Source organism: Schistocerca cancellata, chromosome 5 (genome assembly GCF_023864275.1).
Source record: "Schistocerca cancellata isolate TAMUIC-IGC-003103 chromosome 5, iqSchCanc2.1, whole genome shotgun sequence".
Taxonomy (NCBI): domain Eukaryota; kingdom Metazoa; phylum Arthropoda; class Insecta; order Orthoptera; family Acrididae; genus Schistocerca; species Schistocerca cancellata.
The window spans coordinates 506,289,322-506,308,000 of NC_064630.1; the positions used below are offsets into that span (position 1 = coordinate 506,289,322).

Here is an 18,679-nt window from a genome sequence, read left to right on the forward strand (position 1 = left end):
CCGGATTCGCCTCCCTGCTGAATATACCGTTTTCGCAGCGGAGCTCCACGCGATCCTGACGGCACTGGAGCAGATGAATCGAGTTCGGGGCGATCGATTTCTTCTCTGCTCCGATTCTCTTAGTGCCTTACAATCACTGCAGAACCTGTACCCGACTGAAGAGATGGTCCAGCTGATACATGACAAACTGTACTCGCTCCAACGGCGGGGTAAAGAGGTATCCTTCTGCTGGGTGCCTGGTCATGTCGGCATATGGGGCAACGAACAGGCTGATCGGGCTGCCAAGGAGGCCTGCAGAGAGCAGGATGTGGTCCAGTGTCCTATCCCCTTGCAGTCAGTCATCGCTGCACTCCACAGGAAGTGCATGGAGTTGTGGGAGGCTGAATGGCTGGCGGTGACGGCCAGTAAACTGCGGTTAGTAAAGTCAACCACTCGGCCGTGGCGTTCCTCCTGCCGGCTGCTCAGGCGGGAAGAGGTGGCGCTCACACGTCTTCGGATCGGGCACTGTCCTCTGACACATAGCTATTTATTGCAGCGGGAGGATCCTCCGTTTTGTGATGCTTGTGGTGTGCACATCACTGTCCGGCACATTTTGACAGACTGCGTTTTATACCGTGATGCAAGGGCAGAAGCACAAGTTGATGGGGATCTGCCCTGTGTTTTAGCTAATGATGAGACGTGTGTGTCTAGGGTTTTTAAGTTTTGTGATGTGTCTGGACTCTGGCCTAAGCTTTTAGGCTGGCGGTTTTAGTGTATTGCAGAGGGGCTGACTCCTCCCTTTTTTCCTTGCGGTCAGCCAGCCACTTCCATCTGCTCCATTGTTTTAGCTCCCTCTACCTTTTTCTTCCTGTGTTGTCCATGTTTTACTGCTGACGCCCTGCTTCATCCCACGCTTCGGTGTGGGTGAGCACATATTTTTCAATGATTGTTCCCCGTGTTTTATGTTCCGTTTTATGTTGCGTTAGATGTAAATGTTCTGAGTTTTTTCTTGACACCCGTCTCACTATGATACTGAACGGGCGCTGAAGACCTTGCTGTCGTGCGCCCACAAAACCCTTCTACTACTACTACTACTCATTGCCATCATCAGGTGTGCTGATGAACTGACTGCTTTGGACCAGCATGGTGCTTTTATCTTCCCCCTGCCCCTCCCTCTGACCTGCCATTTTATCTCCATTTGCATCCAGCAACTCTTTCCCACTACTCCGCCAACACATAGCTCTGTCATAGGTTCGCACTCAGGTACGCTTGCTGACAGCACCTCTGCTGTTCCTGTGCCTACCTCTGAAGTCAGTTCATTGTGGGATATCTACTTCGAAGAATGAACTGACTTTGGGGGCAGGTTTTGTTGGCACACATACTTGGACACAAACCTAGGACGGAGCAGTGTGTCGGCAGGAGGAGTGGGGATGGAGATGCTGGGTGTGGGCTGTGGATGGAACAGCAGATTGGAGGGAGGGAGGGGGGGGGGGGAAGAGATGAAAGTGCTGTGCTGGCCTCCAAGTACTCAGTTCATCAGCACACCAGATGATGCCATCATGGTCACTTGCCAAAATATGCCTGTTGGATACTGTCATCCAGCTGTTCGTCTGTGAACTATTTCATCATGAAGTACACTGGGTGAAGCTGAACAATTAAAATATTGTATGCATTGTTATGAGTTTCAAGAGGTCAGTGAAATATTACAATATGCAGTGCAGTGGATAACAGGATCAATCTTCTGGAAAACAAGAAAGGCATTAGAAATGTTCTTAGGTAATGAAATTTCATCTTTGTGAAAAAGATTTCCCTTTTTTTTAGTTTGCTTGGTTTTCTGTGGTTGTTTGGATTCTGGGACAGGTTCTTTGCCTCAGTGTCAGACTTCCTGGCCACTCACATTCTAACTCCTATTTCAAAATTATCACTCTTGTTTTGTAAGAAATATGTTATTACAAAGCCTTGAGCTTCAACAGTTAGTGCACCCTATAATTGTTTCTTGACCTTGCACAGCAACTGTTGCGTAGTGTAATTGTTCTGGAAGTTGCTTACTGATTTATACGTCATCATTGCCAGTGAGGAGAATGTAGAAGATGTCCAACTCAAATTAAAAATGTATTTTTAGGCCATGTTCTAGAAAAGTATGTGATGTAGAAGATAGGAATGAGGAGGAGTCACCATGGTTCAGTAACACTGTTAGAAATTCACTACAAAAGAGTGGCAGATTCAAATCAAACGGAATCCCTGCTGAGAAACAAATACATAACAAAGTCAAAGCAAACATACAGAATGTTCTGTGAGAAATATTCACTGAATTCAGAATGAAAGTCTTACTTGCCATGTTATCAAAAAACCCTAAAAAGTTTTTGTCTTACACCAAATCAATCAATTTAGAAAACTTATCTGTCCAGTTGCTCATCGATCATGGTGAGACCAACAGATGATAAAATGATGGCTGAAATACTTCCTCTAAACATAAAAGTTTTCTGGGTATGGTACCACATCGTAATGCAATTAAAAAATAATAATAAAAAACCACTACTGCTGCTGGAGAAAAACTAACATTTCAGCCACGGTTGCAGTGGTCTTCTTCTGGGTCTAATGGTGCATTCTAGCTATGCAGCGTCCTTTATATTTTGTTGTTACTGTTCACTGCGCATGCCATTACGTCAGAATTTTAAAAAGGTAAGTAGTTTCGTTGGTCAATTAAGGAAGATGGAGAGGGAACTTTATTTTAATAGGTTATTGCGGTGGAGGGAGAACGTGACCTCTGTTGTCTATTGGCTCTTGTGTTGTGTACCATGATTGGTGGTCACTGTTGAATGAGAAGTTGGCTGCTGTTTACCAACTGCTGGACGTCGGCTGCATGGCAGCAGTTACTTGCCGGTAGTGCTCGTGCCTCGTGTTGACAGTGCGGTCTGTTGGGCTCTGATTGCTGGCAGCCAAGATAGGGCAAGCCTAAGTCCATCCTCCCTGTTCATGTTATTGGGGTGTTTAAGTATTTCAATGGCCTCTCTGATTTTGCGTTTTGTCATAATTGGAAAAATTCGGAGTAGGTATTAAAATCCGCGGAGAAGAAATAAAAACTTTGAGGTTCGCCAATAACATTGTAATTCTGTCAGAGACAGCAAAGGACTTGGAAGAGCAGTTGAATCGAATGGACAGTGTCTTGAAAGGATATAAGATGAACATCAACAAAAGCAAAATGAGGATAATGTAATGTAGTCAAATTGAGTCGGGTGATGCTGAGGGAATTAGATGAGGAAATGAGACACTTAAAGTAGTAAAGGAATTTTGCTATTTGGCGTGCAAAATAACTGATGATGGTCGAAGTAGCCAGGATATAAAATGTAGACTGGCAATGGCAAGGAAAGTGTTTCTGAAGAAGAGAAATTTGTTAACATCGAGTATAGATTTGTCAGGAAGTCGTTTCTGAAAGTATTTGTATGGAGTGTAGCCATGTATGGAAGTGAAACATGAACGATAAATAGTTTGGACAAGAAAAGAATAGAAGCTTTTGAAATGTGGTGCTACAGAAGAATGGTGAAGATTAGATGGGTAGATCACATAACTAATGAGGAGGTATTGAATAGAATTGGGGAGAAGAGGAGTTTGTGGCACAACTTGACAAGAAGAAGGGACCAGTTGGTAGGACATGTTACATGTTCTGAGGCATCAATGGGTCACAAATTTAGCATTGGAGGGCGTGGAGGGTAAAAATCGTAGAGGGAGACCAAGAGATGAAGGCACTAAGCAGATTCAGAAGGATGTAAGTTGAAGTAAGTACTGGGAGATGAAGAAGCTTGCACAGGATAGAGTAGCATGGAGAGCTGCATCAAACCAGTCTCAGGACTGAAGACCACAACAACAACAACAACAACAACAACAACAACACAATTGGCTGCTTGGCTAACACACAGGCTTCGCTGAATTTTATTTCTTTTTCATAGTCTTGATGATGATCTGCCACTGTGGATTTGTTGTGTTGCCCTAGACGAATATAGCACTCGTGTTCCCCAATGCGCATTGCTATTGGCCTACCAGTCTCGCCGATGCATGCCTCTCCACATTTGAATTCCACCTCGTAAACGCCTGCAGTGTGTAATGCATCCATCTTGTTCTTAGTGGAGCCTAGCACGTCCTGGATCCTATGACCACTATAGAAGACAGGCTGCACCCCAACGCGGTGAAGGTGTTTGCCTATTCACGCACGGATTTTTTTTTTCTCCAGCAGCAGTAAGTTTTTTTTTTTCCTCCCCCCCCATTATGATGCGGTATCATACACCGAAAACTTTTATGTCGACTGACTCTGGCCGTGGAAGCCTACACAGTTATATACTTCCTCTGAAGTTGCCTCACCAAAGACAGCAACACAGTTCCAACTTCCAACTGTCGAACAGATACCAGAATGAAAGTTTTGGAAGTAAGTAAGTGTGGAATCAAAAATTTGAACAAGTTGCTCAATAGAGGAAAGACTACTGGACCTATTAGCTTCTGTATTGAATATACAGAAGGACTGATCTCACTGTTAGCAACAGTTTATTGTAGGTTGCTGGAACAACTTGTGATGAAACAAGCTGGGATCTTTTTACTTCCTATCTTGTTTTGCCATCTGCCTCCCTAAATTCATTTTTTCAGTTTTTGACTAATTTACGATTAACATATATGAGTACAACCTGCATTTTCATAGAAGAGAAAGTATGGCCCTCAGTCTTAAAGAATATAGCACCAGAACTAATTTTGTGCTTATTTTTGTGTGTGTTATCAATTTTATAATTTATTTTGACTATTTGTAGTTATTATCTTTTGTTATAGGCTGAAATCAGTGATTGTTCTGTGATGTAGATTCTATTGTTGACTTATAAACAAATATAAATTCTGTACTAATTATAAACATTTAGAAGATGAACCACTAGCATTCTTTAAGTATTTGTTTGGCTCCATTCGAAAACATGTTAGCAAAGCCAGCCCTTAATTAATTCCAAAATAATTACCAAGTTTGTCAAAAGTATTGCTTGTATAACTATATCTGTTAATTTCATCATTTAAACAAATAATTCGGTGTAACCTTTGTGCTAGGAGAAACTGTTAAAAAGAACAAATTTTTCTATATATTCAAGTAATTGAATGAGTTATCTTTTAATTTTAATTTCAGTAAGCTAAACATCAGACAGTGTATAGTTTCAGTGCCTATTATTGTGAGGATATATATAGGCCCAAATTTTGGTCCCGAGACAGTCAGTCCATGACCAATTTTCAGACGAGGAACATTTATTGGTTAGATCAACAACAGTGCATCAACTTAACCATGGAATAAGTGTGTTAAAATAATGACAGTGTCTGTTCAATAGTGCCACACACACCTTATTATTCTGTAAGAACTGTGTGGTTATGTTTTTACTGCTCGTAGATATTCAATGATTAACTATTGTCGCAGTAAGCTGACATTTGCCTGCAAACTATTAATGAGGCTTATCAAAAGTTAACCAATAGTGAACTGGTCCTGTTAACTGTGTAATATTGGGGGGCTGTGAACAATGAAAGCAAAGAACTGGAAAAGCAGCTGTCGACTACATCATTTACAGTAGTCAGTGTTGAACTCCCACCCCCCATTTTTCAGCCAGTATGAAAATGCAGTACGTCGACACCGAGGACTATCAACGAAGAAATAAAGCAGGCAAATGTCACAAACTAAGTGTATTATATTACTGCAGAAAGGACAATCATTACACTTTATAAGAAGAAGCACAGTACAAGTGCACAAATCAGCAAACATACATTGTTAATGTCAGTATGTTGTAGAATTATAGAGCATATGTTGTGCTGTCGTGACTTTTGTTGGAAACCAAACATCCCACCTGTAGGAGTTAACATGGTTTGTGCAAGCACTGCCCATATGAAACCCAATTTTCTTTGTTCATTCACAAGATGCAGAAGGCATTAGATAATGGAGTTCATGTTGAAGTCACATTTCTGGGCTTCTTGAAAGTCTTTGATTGAATTCCACTTCATCACCTAGTGGCATTCAATAAGTAACATAACAATTTCTTTTTCTGAAAGTGGATCAGTTTTATTCAGGATTACAGTACACCTTATTACTCCCCACTCTTTTGGCTACAAAACCCTATTTTTTAACATAATCTCCTTTCAGTGTGACAGTCTTACACCACCGTACTGGGAAGGTCCATATGCCTGCATTCTAGCAAGCACTCTACTGGTTGATGTCGGAGCCAACATCTTGGTGCATCAATAACCTCACCATTGTCTGTCACAGTGAGCCTTGTAATATGCAAGTAATTTTGCACTGATGGTCCTTTGTTGCTCTTTATGGTTTTCTGTTAGGGATCCAGTGGGCATATACCTTTGAGTATCCCAACTGGTGGGTAAGTGTGTCAACACTATCACTGGAGACATCCAGGTGAGCAGCATCATGTTTCGTTGTGATCTGTTGATCACCTTGAATGAGAGTGTCCAGATGTTTTGACATTGTAGGAGTTACAGCTGCGTGCAACTGACTGGCGCATGGGAGATTGGACAGGTTTGCACAATCTTGTTGTGGTGATGACAGATGCCTTGCATAGTGGCTCATTGTGCTTTTGTTTCCTGCCAGGCCTCTCTAGACATTGTGCAAGCAATGCTCTGGTTTTGTGCCAAAAGAAATTCAATTACATCTCTCTGCTTGCAAAGCACCTTCGTTATGGATGCCATTTTGAAGGCTGTGTGTAGTGCTGGCACCTGTTGGAACTTGATGAAACTGTAGAGGCATAAGTGAGAATATTTCACACAGTCTCACAACAAGTTCTGCATTTTTTATACCAGAGTTGGCCCAGAAAAAAAAAATGTTTTGCATTACTTATTGAATGCCTCCCATATACCTGACAAGATTTGCAGTCAGGTTATAGACAATGTAGCAAATGGAAGTGAGTATATTGTTCTTAACATAACCATTGTCTGAAGCAAAAGTAGCTTCTGACCTGACTCATGGTAGTCTACTGCTTGATACATATAAATGACTTGTCAGAGAAAGTCTAGCTCTATGAAGCTGAAGCTGTTCCAAGCACACGGCTGTGGTTTCGGAAGTGGCATTGTTAGTAAACTCTTACGAAATATGGAGAGATTTGAAGATAAACAGCACCTTGTACAAAGATTAACATTTAACCTCCACTGTAGATAAATGTGATATGTAGTGTATAAATAGACGAAAAATCTGTTACTGGAATAAGTATCTGCTGTTGTGTAATTTGAGATGAACTGACATAAATGTAGCCATGCTGAAGGCAGATTCAGACACCTTTTTTTAATTGGAACCATCATATGAAAATGTAATTCATTTATGAAAGACCTGAATAAGGCACTGGTATAGATGTAGGTTTTATGCCCCTCAAATAACAATAAATGAAACCTCCACAGAAATGGTATATGTCAAATGCAATGGTTGTAACGTCTTCACGCTTCTGTGAATGCAAGAAGGAAGAATAAAAGAAGAGAAATGTATGAGTGTCACAGGAACGGTAAGGCATCCAAAACACTGATACAAAGGTGCAGCTGCAAGACAAATGCAAATTAGGAAACTGGTAGCATATGCGATTAATGTGTGATGTTTGAGATAATGCATCTACTTAATCAGGAAATAGGAGTGACACATTAGAACTGCAGAGAATTGAGAAAGTGATGTCACAGAGAGAGAAAGGAAAAAAAATAGTTAAATAATCATTTCTGTTGGAACGTACACAGCGAAATAAGTAATTCTGAATATGGAAAATGCAAGAATAAGCTAAACTGTACTTCAATATCCATAATTACATGGAACACCGCATTACAGTACGTCGTTAAGATAATGCCACAGAATATACAAAGCACAGTCATAGAGGTCTATTACAGTCCTTGTAGTACACTTTACCGCACAAACATTCACATATGAAATATACTGTTCATGTATCCAAAACAATGTTATTAAGAACTATTTTGTAGTTCCCAAAGTGGTCTTCTGTACTGGTCAGTGTGTATTGAGTTTCAGGGCCATTGGAGATTAATGGAACATTTTTATTCGTTTGATGATGAGCACCCTTATATGTTGAGTATATTTAATCTCAATACACTTTTAGGAACTGAAATTCGTTCGGTGTTAAAACAAAATGTTGTTAAATTACATTTTCATCAAGTTCAGTTTTGCTTTAAATATTTGTATGTGAAATAATACTGGACATAAAAGGAGATTCATACAACCTAACAATAATTGAAAATTTTAGTACTTAGTAATTTTGTTTTTCCTCATAGCAAGTTCACCAACATTAATAAATTGTTTTGATAATTGTGACATTGTTATGTTTTTGGAGACATTAGGTATGGTTGTATCAGCAGGTGCATTCCAGTCATGTGCAACACACATTTATGCTCTGTTTTGACAATTTGGGGAAACACAGATTGTGTCCTAGTTGTACAATACTTTTGAACATTTATTTTCAGCAGGGTCTAAGCTTGTACTACAGATACATAATTAGAATATATTACTGTGACTACATAAAGTTTTATGACATAGCTGGAAAGTGCAGTTTGTGGCAAATTGATATGGTTGCATTTTATCAGATTGCTAGTCCATCCTTGGCCCCTGAGGACGTCGCCCTGCCCCCTATAACCACTCCAACATATGCAATAGAGTTCCAGAAAGCCATACAGGAATCCTCTCAAGGCAGGGAGGTACTGACAGTGCAGGTAGGCAAAGACCAATGGTTTGGTTGGCTTTTGGTGAAAATGTAAATTGGCTATGGGTTATCCACTTTTTCCTGTAAAATGTGTGATGGTTATTTCAGTAGCGTGGATGGTATTCAACATCTTATTTCTTTCACTGCATAAACTGTTCACTCCCCCACAGTATTTTGTAAATATTCCTGACCTGTCACTACGTGTGTGTTGTGTTACCTGCATTCCACTAATTGTTTTATGCAGATGTTTTCCTGTAGTTTTTTGTGATACATGTTGTTTTAGGGTATTTGGTGAAGGTTTGATCATATTTACTGTTATGTACATTTTAGTTTTGTGCTTTTCTTCTTCCCACCTTTTGAGGAAAAGAAAAAAATGGCACTTATTCTCACCTTCCTACAAGAGAACCAGTTTCACCCTTATCCTGTCATTTTGTAAAATATTAAAGTGATTGTATATCTTCATAATTCTATCCTTTTGATGTGGCAGTTTTATTTTTGATTTGCTTGTATTTTTAAAGGGAAAAGAAAACAAAAATATATAGTGCATGATCCTTCACTTTAAATATTTGAAAACTGCTGGATTTGATAAAATACCAGCAATATGGCACATTTTCCTTCACTTTTATTTAGTTGTCACAAAAGGGATAAAACCCTCATTTCAGTACTTTAGTTCATGTTATGTATGACACTTCAGAATTAATATTATTTGTTTCCCTTGTCTCAATAATCTGTTAGCATTGCGTATTGTGCTTTTTATGTTCCAGCATTTTGCCTTTATTATTACACGTAACATTTTCATAAGAATGAGTGTCCAAAATGTGTGAATTGGGGATATTTTTTCTGTTCTATTTGTGCCTAGAGAGAGGCAAGAAAAAATATTAACTGTGAGTGTACAGTGGGGAACATTATGTCTTATTTGATTGAAAATCAAGAAATGAGTTTTTTTTATCTACCAGTGCTGATTTGTTGCCTAGAGAATTCAATTTATATGCTCACATTGTACTTTACCTTAATTGTGTAGAATTCATGCAATAATATCAAATTATGAATTTTTGTCACCTTGCAGCTGTATAAACCAGAAGGGAGCAGTCTTGGATTCAGTGTTGTTGGTCTCCGAAGTGAGGAGAAAGGTGAACTTGGAATCTTTGTGCAGGAAATACAACCAACAGGAATTGCAGGCCGGTAAGTATACAAAAAGCTCATTTTTTCCTTTGGTTTGGTTCATTGTGGGATGACTAGTAATCTTTGCCCCGACACAGAAACTGACAATGGTGATGTGAGTATTGAAATATTCTGCTCAGAAGTAGTTTCAGCACAATTCCTCCTAGTTATAATTGCATAGTATAAAAAATGATGGGCATAGTGGTAAGTGTACTCCTTTTTATTTTAGACATAATTACAGAACTTGGTTGTTAGGAATCATATTAGCTGATTGTTTGTAAGATAAAAAATAAGTATGTAATGTGTTAATTACTTTTCTCCATGTACTAAACATTATATTTCCCCAAATCAGTGTCATGTGACTGCTGGATTAAAAAGCAACAGAAGTTAATAAATGGAAAATAGATCAGTGTCCCGATGGGTTACTAGGACCTGTTAGATTTTACAATGTAGATTTAAAAGAACTTGTAAGTCACCCTATCAAGAGGGTGTATTATGTAATTGGGAAAATACATTGGTTGTTCCCATTTTCGAAACGAGTTAGAGGATGAAAGCCCTGAAGTACTGATGTAGTCGCAGTGAGACATAACTTGTGCTTGTGTATGCAGTTTACATGTAGACCAAACAGATACAAACAGAAAGAGAGAGAAACATGCTTCCAATCTGTCAATTATTGCCTGTCATCAAGCGAGAAAATATAACTTTTCTCTCAAAAGTGTTTCAGGCGTAAAAATAAGATAAGATCTTTTGTTCCTAATTTGCAGGATAAAAGGTAAATAAATATTCCTGGAAACAGTAAGCCGCACTGCACAGTGCATACTTCTGTAACAAGAATTTTTAATACTTTAATTGATGAAACTGTAAGCATTTTAAATTTGGTGTGACAGAAAGATTATTTTATATATGTGTATAGCTAAAATATGAAGTAAAGAGGCACTAGAAAGAAGAAGTAGACAAAAGGAGATTTTAGCAGAGAAAAGCAAATGAAAGGTAAGTGGGAAATGAACTAAGCCAACTAAGAGCAGACAGCTTGGCACTTGAAGGAGATGTACTGATAACTCATAAACCAGCCAGCCCCTGACTTTGTAAATGGGATATACAGAGTGCTCAGCAACAGTCTGAAAAGCTTATAAGGGTGTTGCAGGATAATTTGGCTGAGAAGATTATTAAGAAAAAAATTCAGCACCTTGTGTCACTTCCATGTTAATTAGCATGGAAGTTAGCCAATCTGGCCATTGCACACACAAATTCAAATGGCGTGCCAGAGATAGTGTCACCAAATGTGTTCTTCATTTGGTTTGCTAAAACCAAACAAGGGAGTGATACAAAAATTGGACTTGGGACAGTAGTAAGGATCAAACTCAACTCAAAGGCTTAGCAATCTCATGTGCTATCATCTGTGCTGCGAGAACAACTGACACTAAATGTATCTATCTGGCGGAGTGTCTGCTACTGCGTGATTGGCTAACTTCGGTGCTAATTAACTGGGAAATGGAATAACATACCAAATTTTTTTTCATAACAGCTACTTATCAGCACAACCTACCCTGCAACACCCTAACATGCTGTTTAGATTGTTTATGACCACCCTGTTTATAGCCACCCAAAAGAACCACCAAGGAAGTCTGTGGTTGCATCAGAGCGCAGTCTGCTGCTAAGTAAAACAAGTCATAAGAAATAACCAGTGTTAGATTCCAGGATCACAGCCAGGTGTATTGGAACATGATGTCAGTGAATAGTTGTCAGAAAAGCAAAATATGGCCCAAAGTGATTGTGCTTTTGTGGGCAATGAGCTATATTAGCTATGCAATGACAGCAGTTCCATGTATTTGACAGTCTTTCTATGTGTCTCGAAGTTGTCAGCACAGCATGTGGCAGCTACGATCTCTAGCTATTGAATTTGCTGTGAAAGATGGAGCTACAACAGAAGCAGTTGATGGAAAAGCACCAAGGACAGACAAAGATTAGACACTCAAGATGAAGAGATTAGTAGAACTATAGGATGATATTAAACCAGTCAAAGGAATGATCAAAACAGCAAATAAAGATATTGTATGTGTAGATAGCTCGTGGTCTTGTGGTAGCATTCTCGCTTCCAGCACGCGGGGTCCCGGGTTCGATTCCCGGCGGGGTCTTCCCTGCCTCGGGATGACTGGGTGTTGTTGTGTCATCTTCATCATCATCATTCATCCCCATTACAGTCGGAGGAAGGCAATGGCAAACCACCTCAGCAAGGATGTTGCCTAGTAGGCGGTGCGGGTCTCACGCATCATCGCCTACGCTTCGCGTAGTGTGGGACATCATCATCATCATCATCATCATCATCATCATCAGATTGTGGACAGTCCTGAGGACTTCATCGATAGCAGAAGTAGTAGGAAGTGGTGACATATAAGTAACTGGAGAACTTTCAGTAAAATAGCACTCACACATTACGTACTATCTCCTAGGTAATGGGGTGGAGATAATGAAGGGGAAGGTGGTGAAATGTAAACGTAACTCTCAAATGCCAGGAGAAATCGTCCAGAAAAAAAATAGTTTGGCATAAAACACTACTAGTATCTCTAGGAATGCTGGCATGCATGACGAGGTGACATGGGGAAATGTGTGGAAACAACCAGTATTAGTAGTGAATCTGTAGTGTTTTGGCATTGCAGGCAGCACTGGGTTCATATTATTTTTCATTACATTTTCCAAGGATGCAGATTACAATTGGCTAATGCATTTATTGTTGAAGTGTATTATTTGATTATTGAAATCTGTATAACCTTCTGGGTGTGTGTTGGGACAGGCAGACACTGACGTGTGGTACTTAAAAACTGGCATCCATTGTTCAATTTGTTACCCATTTCTATTTTCCCTACATGCTAATAGAGTAACATTTCTAAGTAATATGTCAAAACATTAACAAAACAGGATTGTTACTATTTGGAATATACTGAGTCGAATTTTGAGACTGAAAAAGAAGATAGAAAATAATGAAAAACTTTAGTCGAGGCTATAGGTTAATCTTTCTGATCAGCTGTCAGGATACGTCCAACATTATCAGCATACACTCAACATTACCATTTTCTGCTATGGTTCCGATGTCAGACATGTTTCCAGTGTTGTGCTTTCCTTGTGTCCAATTGTTAGAATTCATTAGGCACAGGGCAGCACTTAGGATGAAGATCTGACAACTCAAAGCATATTGCATTCGCACATTTATTGTATGATAATGGCCAGTAGGAAACGTATAAGTGATGATGATATTGCCAGGTGACTTCTCAAAGGCATTGAGAATGAAGGAGAATTCAGTGATGAAAGTGACTGGGAAGATACTTCGGTCGTGTGCAGTGATAGAAGTTCTAGTGAACTAGAGTTTACTGATGGAATAGACTGTGATAAAGAAACCCAAACTATAGCAAATATGATTATCAGGAAAGTTTATTCTGATGGCAACTGTGATTTCATGAAGTTTCGTTTTCCTGTCACGCAACAATGTTCCACCAGAACTCATGGTGTTAAATGAAAATCGAAATTTGAATATTTACAACTCTTCTTCACTGACAATCTTGTTAGTGAAATTATGAGCGCTACAAATATGTATGCTAAATAAAAGATACAGAAAGTCACTCAGTGTGGCACTCATGGAGGGATGTTTTGTTAGAAGAATTGAAGGTTTTTTTTTGTGTAATATAGAATATGGCTTTGAATTTGAAGCCAAAATTAGTTGATTATTTTTACAGAACACTGGCTAGAACAAACTCCATTTTTTGAGGATTTTTTATCTTGCCTCCATTTTTTTCTCAAATATATTGGATGCTGCTTGAAGTTCCACCTGTCACAGCTCAGGGGTGTCAGTTTATAAGAGAGAGCAAGGTGAAGAATGCATACATTGACAGTAAATGGAAACAACTGTATGTAACAAAAAGAAATGTGGCTATTGATGAGAGCACAGTAGGATTCAAAGGAAGTATTCAGTTCAAGTAGTACAATCCAAAGAAGCGTACAAAGTGAGGTTTATGAGTTTTCTGTCAGTAAGAAAATGGTTATGTTTTTTTCACACATTCCATACTATGGAATCACAACTACAGAAGGTCTAATTTATCCTGATTTACCATTTTGGTTCATTTGGTGCAGCAGCTGCTACCTTTTGTAGGTGGTTCAGGCTATCAGTTTTTATACTGACTGGTGCTACACCAGCTCTCAACTTATTAGGGAATTGCACAAATCGAAATTTTGTATAATAGGTACAATTATACCTTCTGGGAAGCATTTTCCGTGCATTTTGAAGAAGGAAAAACTTGCTGAATGTAAGTAATGTGCCTATCAAAGTGAGTTGAATATTATGTCTTTCATTCCATGACAAGAGATTTGTGACTACGTTGAGTACATTCTTTGATCCTCAGACCCAGTTGATCAATGGTTATAGGAAGAAGGAACCTGTGCAATTCCTGAAACCCACTGTTATTTTGGAATACACATAGCTTATGGCAAGAGGGCACAGGTCTGATCAGTGCTGTGATTGCTGTGGTTTTACAAGGCAGTCATACAAGTGGTGTAAAAAATTATTCTTCTGGCTGATTGCAGTTGCTGTAGTGAACAATTACATTCTTTACTCGATAGACAAAAGTGTACATGAAAAATAACTGCAGACATACCTTTTCTACAGAAGAAATTTAATCATACAGCTAGTTGGCCAGGTGAGAAATACAAATTCAGAGAAAAGAGAATGACCATCATTGTCTGATGACACAGAGGAGAGGCTGAATGGGAAGAACTGTTTTATAATGTACAATGAAAGAAAAAGAATCAACAAAGGACTGCATGGTTTGCAGCAAACACAAGAAGCAAGGAGGAAAAAAAGAAACAATTTTCTACTGTGAAACGTGCAGGAGGAAGCCTGGACTTCCCTCAGGAGAATGTTTTAAGAAGTAATATATAGAAAAAATTATAAACAATCATAAACAAACGCCACTGTTGTTTCAAAAACTAGTGTAAAAAATAATAAAGTTTTCAAGTGACTTCACATTGTATTTTATTTATTTATTTATTTTTGTTTTTAAACATTAGTGTAATAACCCGTAGTGCTTTACATCCTTACCTTCTTAAAATAAATAAGAATCGGAGAGAATGAAGTGAGCACAAAAAAGGATAGGAAAGGTTTAAGATAATGGCACTGCAAGCATTTCTTTTATGCACTAAGAGTATTGGAAACTAATGATGAAGCTTATTTTTCTGCCACCAAAGTTCCATGCATCTGGATGACTCATTTGGAGCAAACCAACTGAGAAAATTTGTTTAGGAATATTCCTCTTTATTTTAAAATGACATGTGTTACCATATGTGGCTGAGATGCTTAGTGAGCTTTGTTGTCTTTGAATGGCCATAAATACGATCTTTGTGTACAATGGAAGAACTGCAATACTGTAAATGGGAAATGTTTTGTCCATACTGCAGGAGCACTGGATCGTCTATCATTCACTTAGTTGTCTATGCAAGACACAGTCCAACATATTGCCTGTTTAATGCCTTTCAGGTGAGAAAAGGAAGGGAAATAGGGTTTAGTGTCCTGTTGATGATGAAATCAATGACAGAGTAGAAGTTTAATTTAGGAAGGATGGGAGAGGAAATGGGCTGTGCCATTTCAGAGATACTATCCCAGAATTTGGCTTAAGCAGTTTAGGGAAATAATGGGAAACCTAAATCTGACCTCCATCACTACACCACCTCACTTAGTCAGTTCCAGATAGATCAAGGCTATATGGGTTAGAATTAATAATGAAGTAAAAAATTATTGATGAGCAACTTCGTTTCTTCTTCCTGAAAAGAAAGGTGCCCTATGAAGAATTTTGAGGTCATATGATATACAATATCTTATGTCACCATGTAATTGAGGGTCGTAATCCTCTAACAAAACCTTCCACAATGATGATATGTTCAAGTGAGAGTCAGACCTCGCCAAGATCTGCCCTTTGATCAGTTTCTGTCTGGGAATTGAGTGCTTATGCTAATGTCAGCAGATGGTTAGAGACATGTATGCTACCAACTGGACTGGAGGAGTTGGGCGAATTGGGAAAAACCATGAAAGAGTCAGGTTGCTGCTTCCTTGTCAGTTGCCGTACAAGTACAGTAGTATCACCAGTCGATATGCAGTGAAGGAATCTGTGTTCAGGATAACAACACTTTGACTGTCATAATTTTATCAAGAAGCTGTCAAAGTATTTGTAATAAAGTTCCTGGATTTACTTGCTCCCAGGAAAGTTCTCGTGCTCAAATTGTTCTTGGGACTGAGAGCTGGCTGAAACCTGAAGTGGAAAGCTCTAAAATACTTTGCGAGTTGTGGAACATATCTTGGAAAGACAGATTAGAGGCCACAGGAGGGAGAGTGTTCATTACAGTTGACAAAAATATTGCTTCTAATGAGGTTGAAGTTAAGTGTGACAGAGTAGTTATCAGGTCAGTATAACAGGTGTAGGTGAAACCAAGTTAATTGTTTTTACCAGCCAACAGATTCTGCTGTGACAGTTCTAGAGTCATTCAAAGGAAGTCTACGGTCAATAGTGTGTAAATACTCAGATCATGCAATACTAGTAGGAGGCGACCTTAACCTACCATGTATAAACTGTGATGTGTATGGATTTATTGTGGGGTGTACACACAGACAGCCATGCAAAATAATTTTGAACACATTTTCGAAGCAGATTGTAAATCATGGTCTGGAGAGTTATGTCTCTAGTAATGGGGTAAAGGATGGAAGAGACCCGCCATGATTTCATAATGAAATTCAGAGGATGCTGAGGAAGCAGAGGCTGTTGCACTCTAGGTTCAAAAGGGAACACACAAATGACGACAAGCGAAGGTTAGTAGAGATTCTGGTCTCGTGTAAAATCGTTAAGCGGATCAATGGCTTCGATTCAGAGTCTTGTTGGCCGGTCTGGTGTGACAATTGAAGATAGCAAAATGAAAGCTGAAGTTTTAAATTTCATGTTCAAGAAATTGTTCACACAGTAAAATTTTACAAACATAGCATCATTTGACCATCAGAAAAACTCCTGTTGGCCAACATAGTAACAAGCATACCTGGTGTAGAGAAACAATTGAAAGATTTGACAGCAAATAAATCACCAAGTCTGGATGGAAACCCAGTTCGATTTTACAAAGAGTACTCGACGGCATTGTCCCCTTATTTAGCTTGTTTATCACAAATCTCTCACTCACCACCCAAGTCCCAAGCAAATGGAAAAAGTGGCAGGTGACTCTTGTATATAAGAAGAGTAAAAGAAAAGACCCACAAAATTACAGACCAATACCCCTAACTTCTGTGTGCTGCAGAATCCTTGCTCTTATTCTCAGTTCAAATATAATAAACCTTCTTGTGGCTGAGAAGCTTATGTCCACGAACCAGCATGGTTTTAGAAGGCATCACTCATGCAAAACTCAGCTTGGCCTTTTCTCACACAATATACTGTGAGCTATGGATGAGGGGCAACAGGCAGATTCCATATTTGTGAAAGCATTTGACACAATACCCAACTGCAGGCTGTTAATGAAGGTATGAGCATATGGAATAAGTTCACAGATATGTGAGTGGCTCAAAGACATCTCAAGTAATAGAACCCACCATGCTCTCCTAGATGGTGATTGTTCACCAGAGACAGGGGTATTGTCAGGAGTGCCTCAGGAAAGCGTGATCGGAGCACTCTTGTTCTCTTATACGTAAATGATTTGGTGGACAGGATGGACAGCAGTCTGTGGTTGTGCACTGATGATACTGTGGTGTACAGTAAGGCATCCAAGTTGAGTGACAGTAGGAAAATACAAGACGACTTAGATAAAATTTCCAGTTGGTGTGATGAATGGCAGCTAGCCCTAAATATGAAAATAATTAAGTTAATTCAGATGAGTGAGAGGTTTGAACCAAGTGTCCTGCTTGACACAGTTAAGTCGTCAAAATATGAAGGTAAGTCAATAATTATCCGCAATTTAGTTATATGTTTGTTTATTTTGGTAGTACTGTTGTTTTACATTGATGACGCAAGTTTTTTTTTATTTGTTGTTATCTCTTTGCAGTTTTCAAGCTGCTAAGTTAGTTTCATTATCGCTGCCATGCTGTTAATCATGGCTGCTCTACTGTCTATTTGCAGCAAAGAAGAGCAACGTTCAGTGATCCGTATTTTCGGTCGGAAGGTATATCAGGAGCCAAAATTCATCAAAGACTTTCGCTACAGTACGGGAACAGTATTTTGCCACAGAGGAGTGTCTACGAATGGATTGAAAAATTCTGAGTGGTCGCACAAGTGTTACTCATGATGAAGGAGCCAGACGACTGTTTACCACCACAAATGAAGAAACCATTGAGTGTTCGCTCAGAGAGACAGTTAAATATTGAAGAAGTGGCACATTGTCTGCAAATTAGTCAAGGTTCTGCCTACGAAATCATCCACAACAGACTTGGGTTTCATAAAGTTTGTGGAAGATGAGTTCCAAAACAACCCGCACAGTTGCATAAACAAACGCACTTGGACATCTGCAAAAAACATTTGGTTTGCTATGGAAACGAAGAGGACAACTTCTTAGACAGGATCATGACTAAACATGGATTCATCATTACGAGCCAGAGAGTAAACGGCAGAGTATGGAATGGAATGATCCAAATTCGCCGTGCAAGAAAAAGTTTAAGACCCAACCATCCACAGGAAAACTGATGCTTACAGTTTTTTGGAACACACAAGGTCCAGTACTGGAACATTATGGGGAAAGGGGCACAACAATAAACAGTGTACGTTACAGTGAGATGATTACTGCCATGCTAAACCCTACAATTCGAAGCAAACGCCGAGGATTGCTGTCAAAAG

General features: G+C 39.1%; 1 protein-coding gene across 3 annotated transcripts in view; it reads left to right on the top strand.

Moving 5' to 3' along the window:
• LOC126189017 (patj homolog) overlaps positions 1 to 18,679 on the top strand; it is a 490,590-nt gene that overhangs the window by 31,402 nt on the left and 440,509 nt on the right. For 2 of the 3 annotated variants that reach the window (XM_049930836.1, XM_049930835.1), the window contains exons 4-5: positions 8,563 to 8,688; positions 9,745 to 9,860. In XM_049930836.1, the coding sequence (XP_049786793.1) occupies positions 8,563 to 8,688; positions 9,745 to 9,860 (242 nt within the window). The remainder of the gene's footprint in view (positions 1 to 8,562; positions 8,689 to 9,744; positions 9,861 to 18,679) is intronic. The other variant, XM_049930837.1, reaches the window with a different exon arrangement.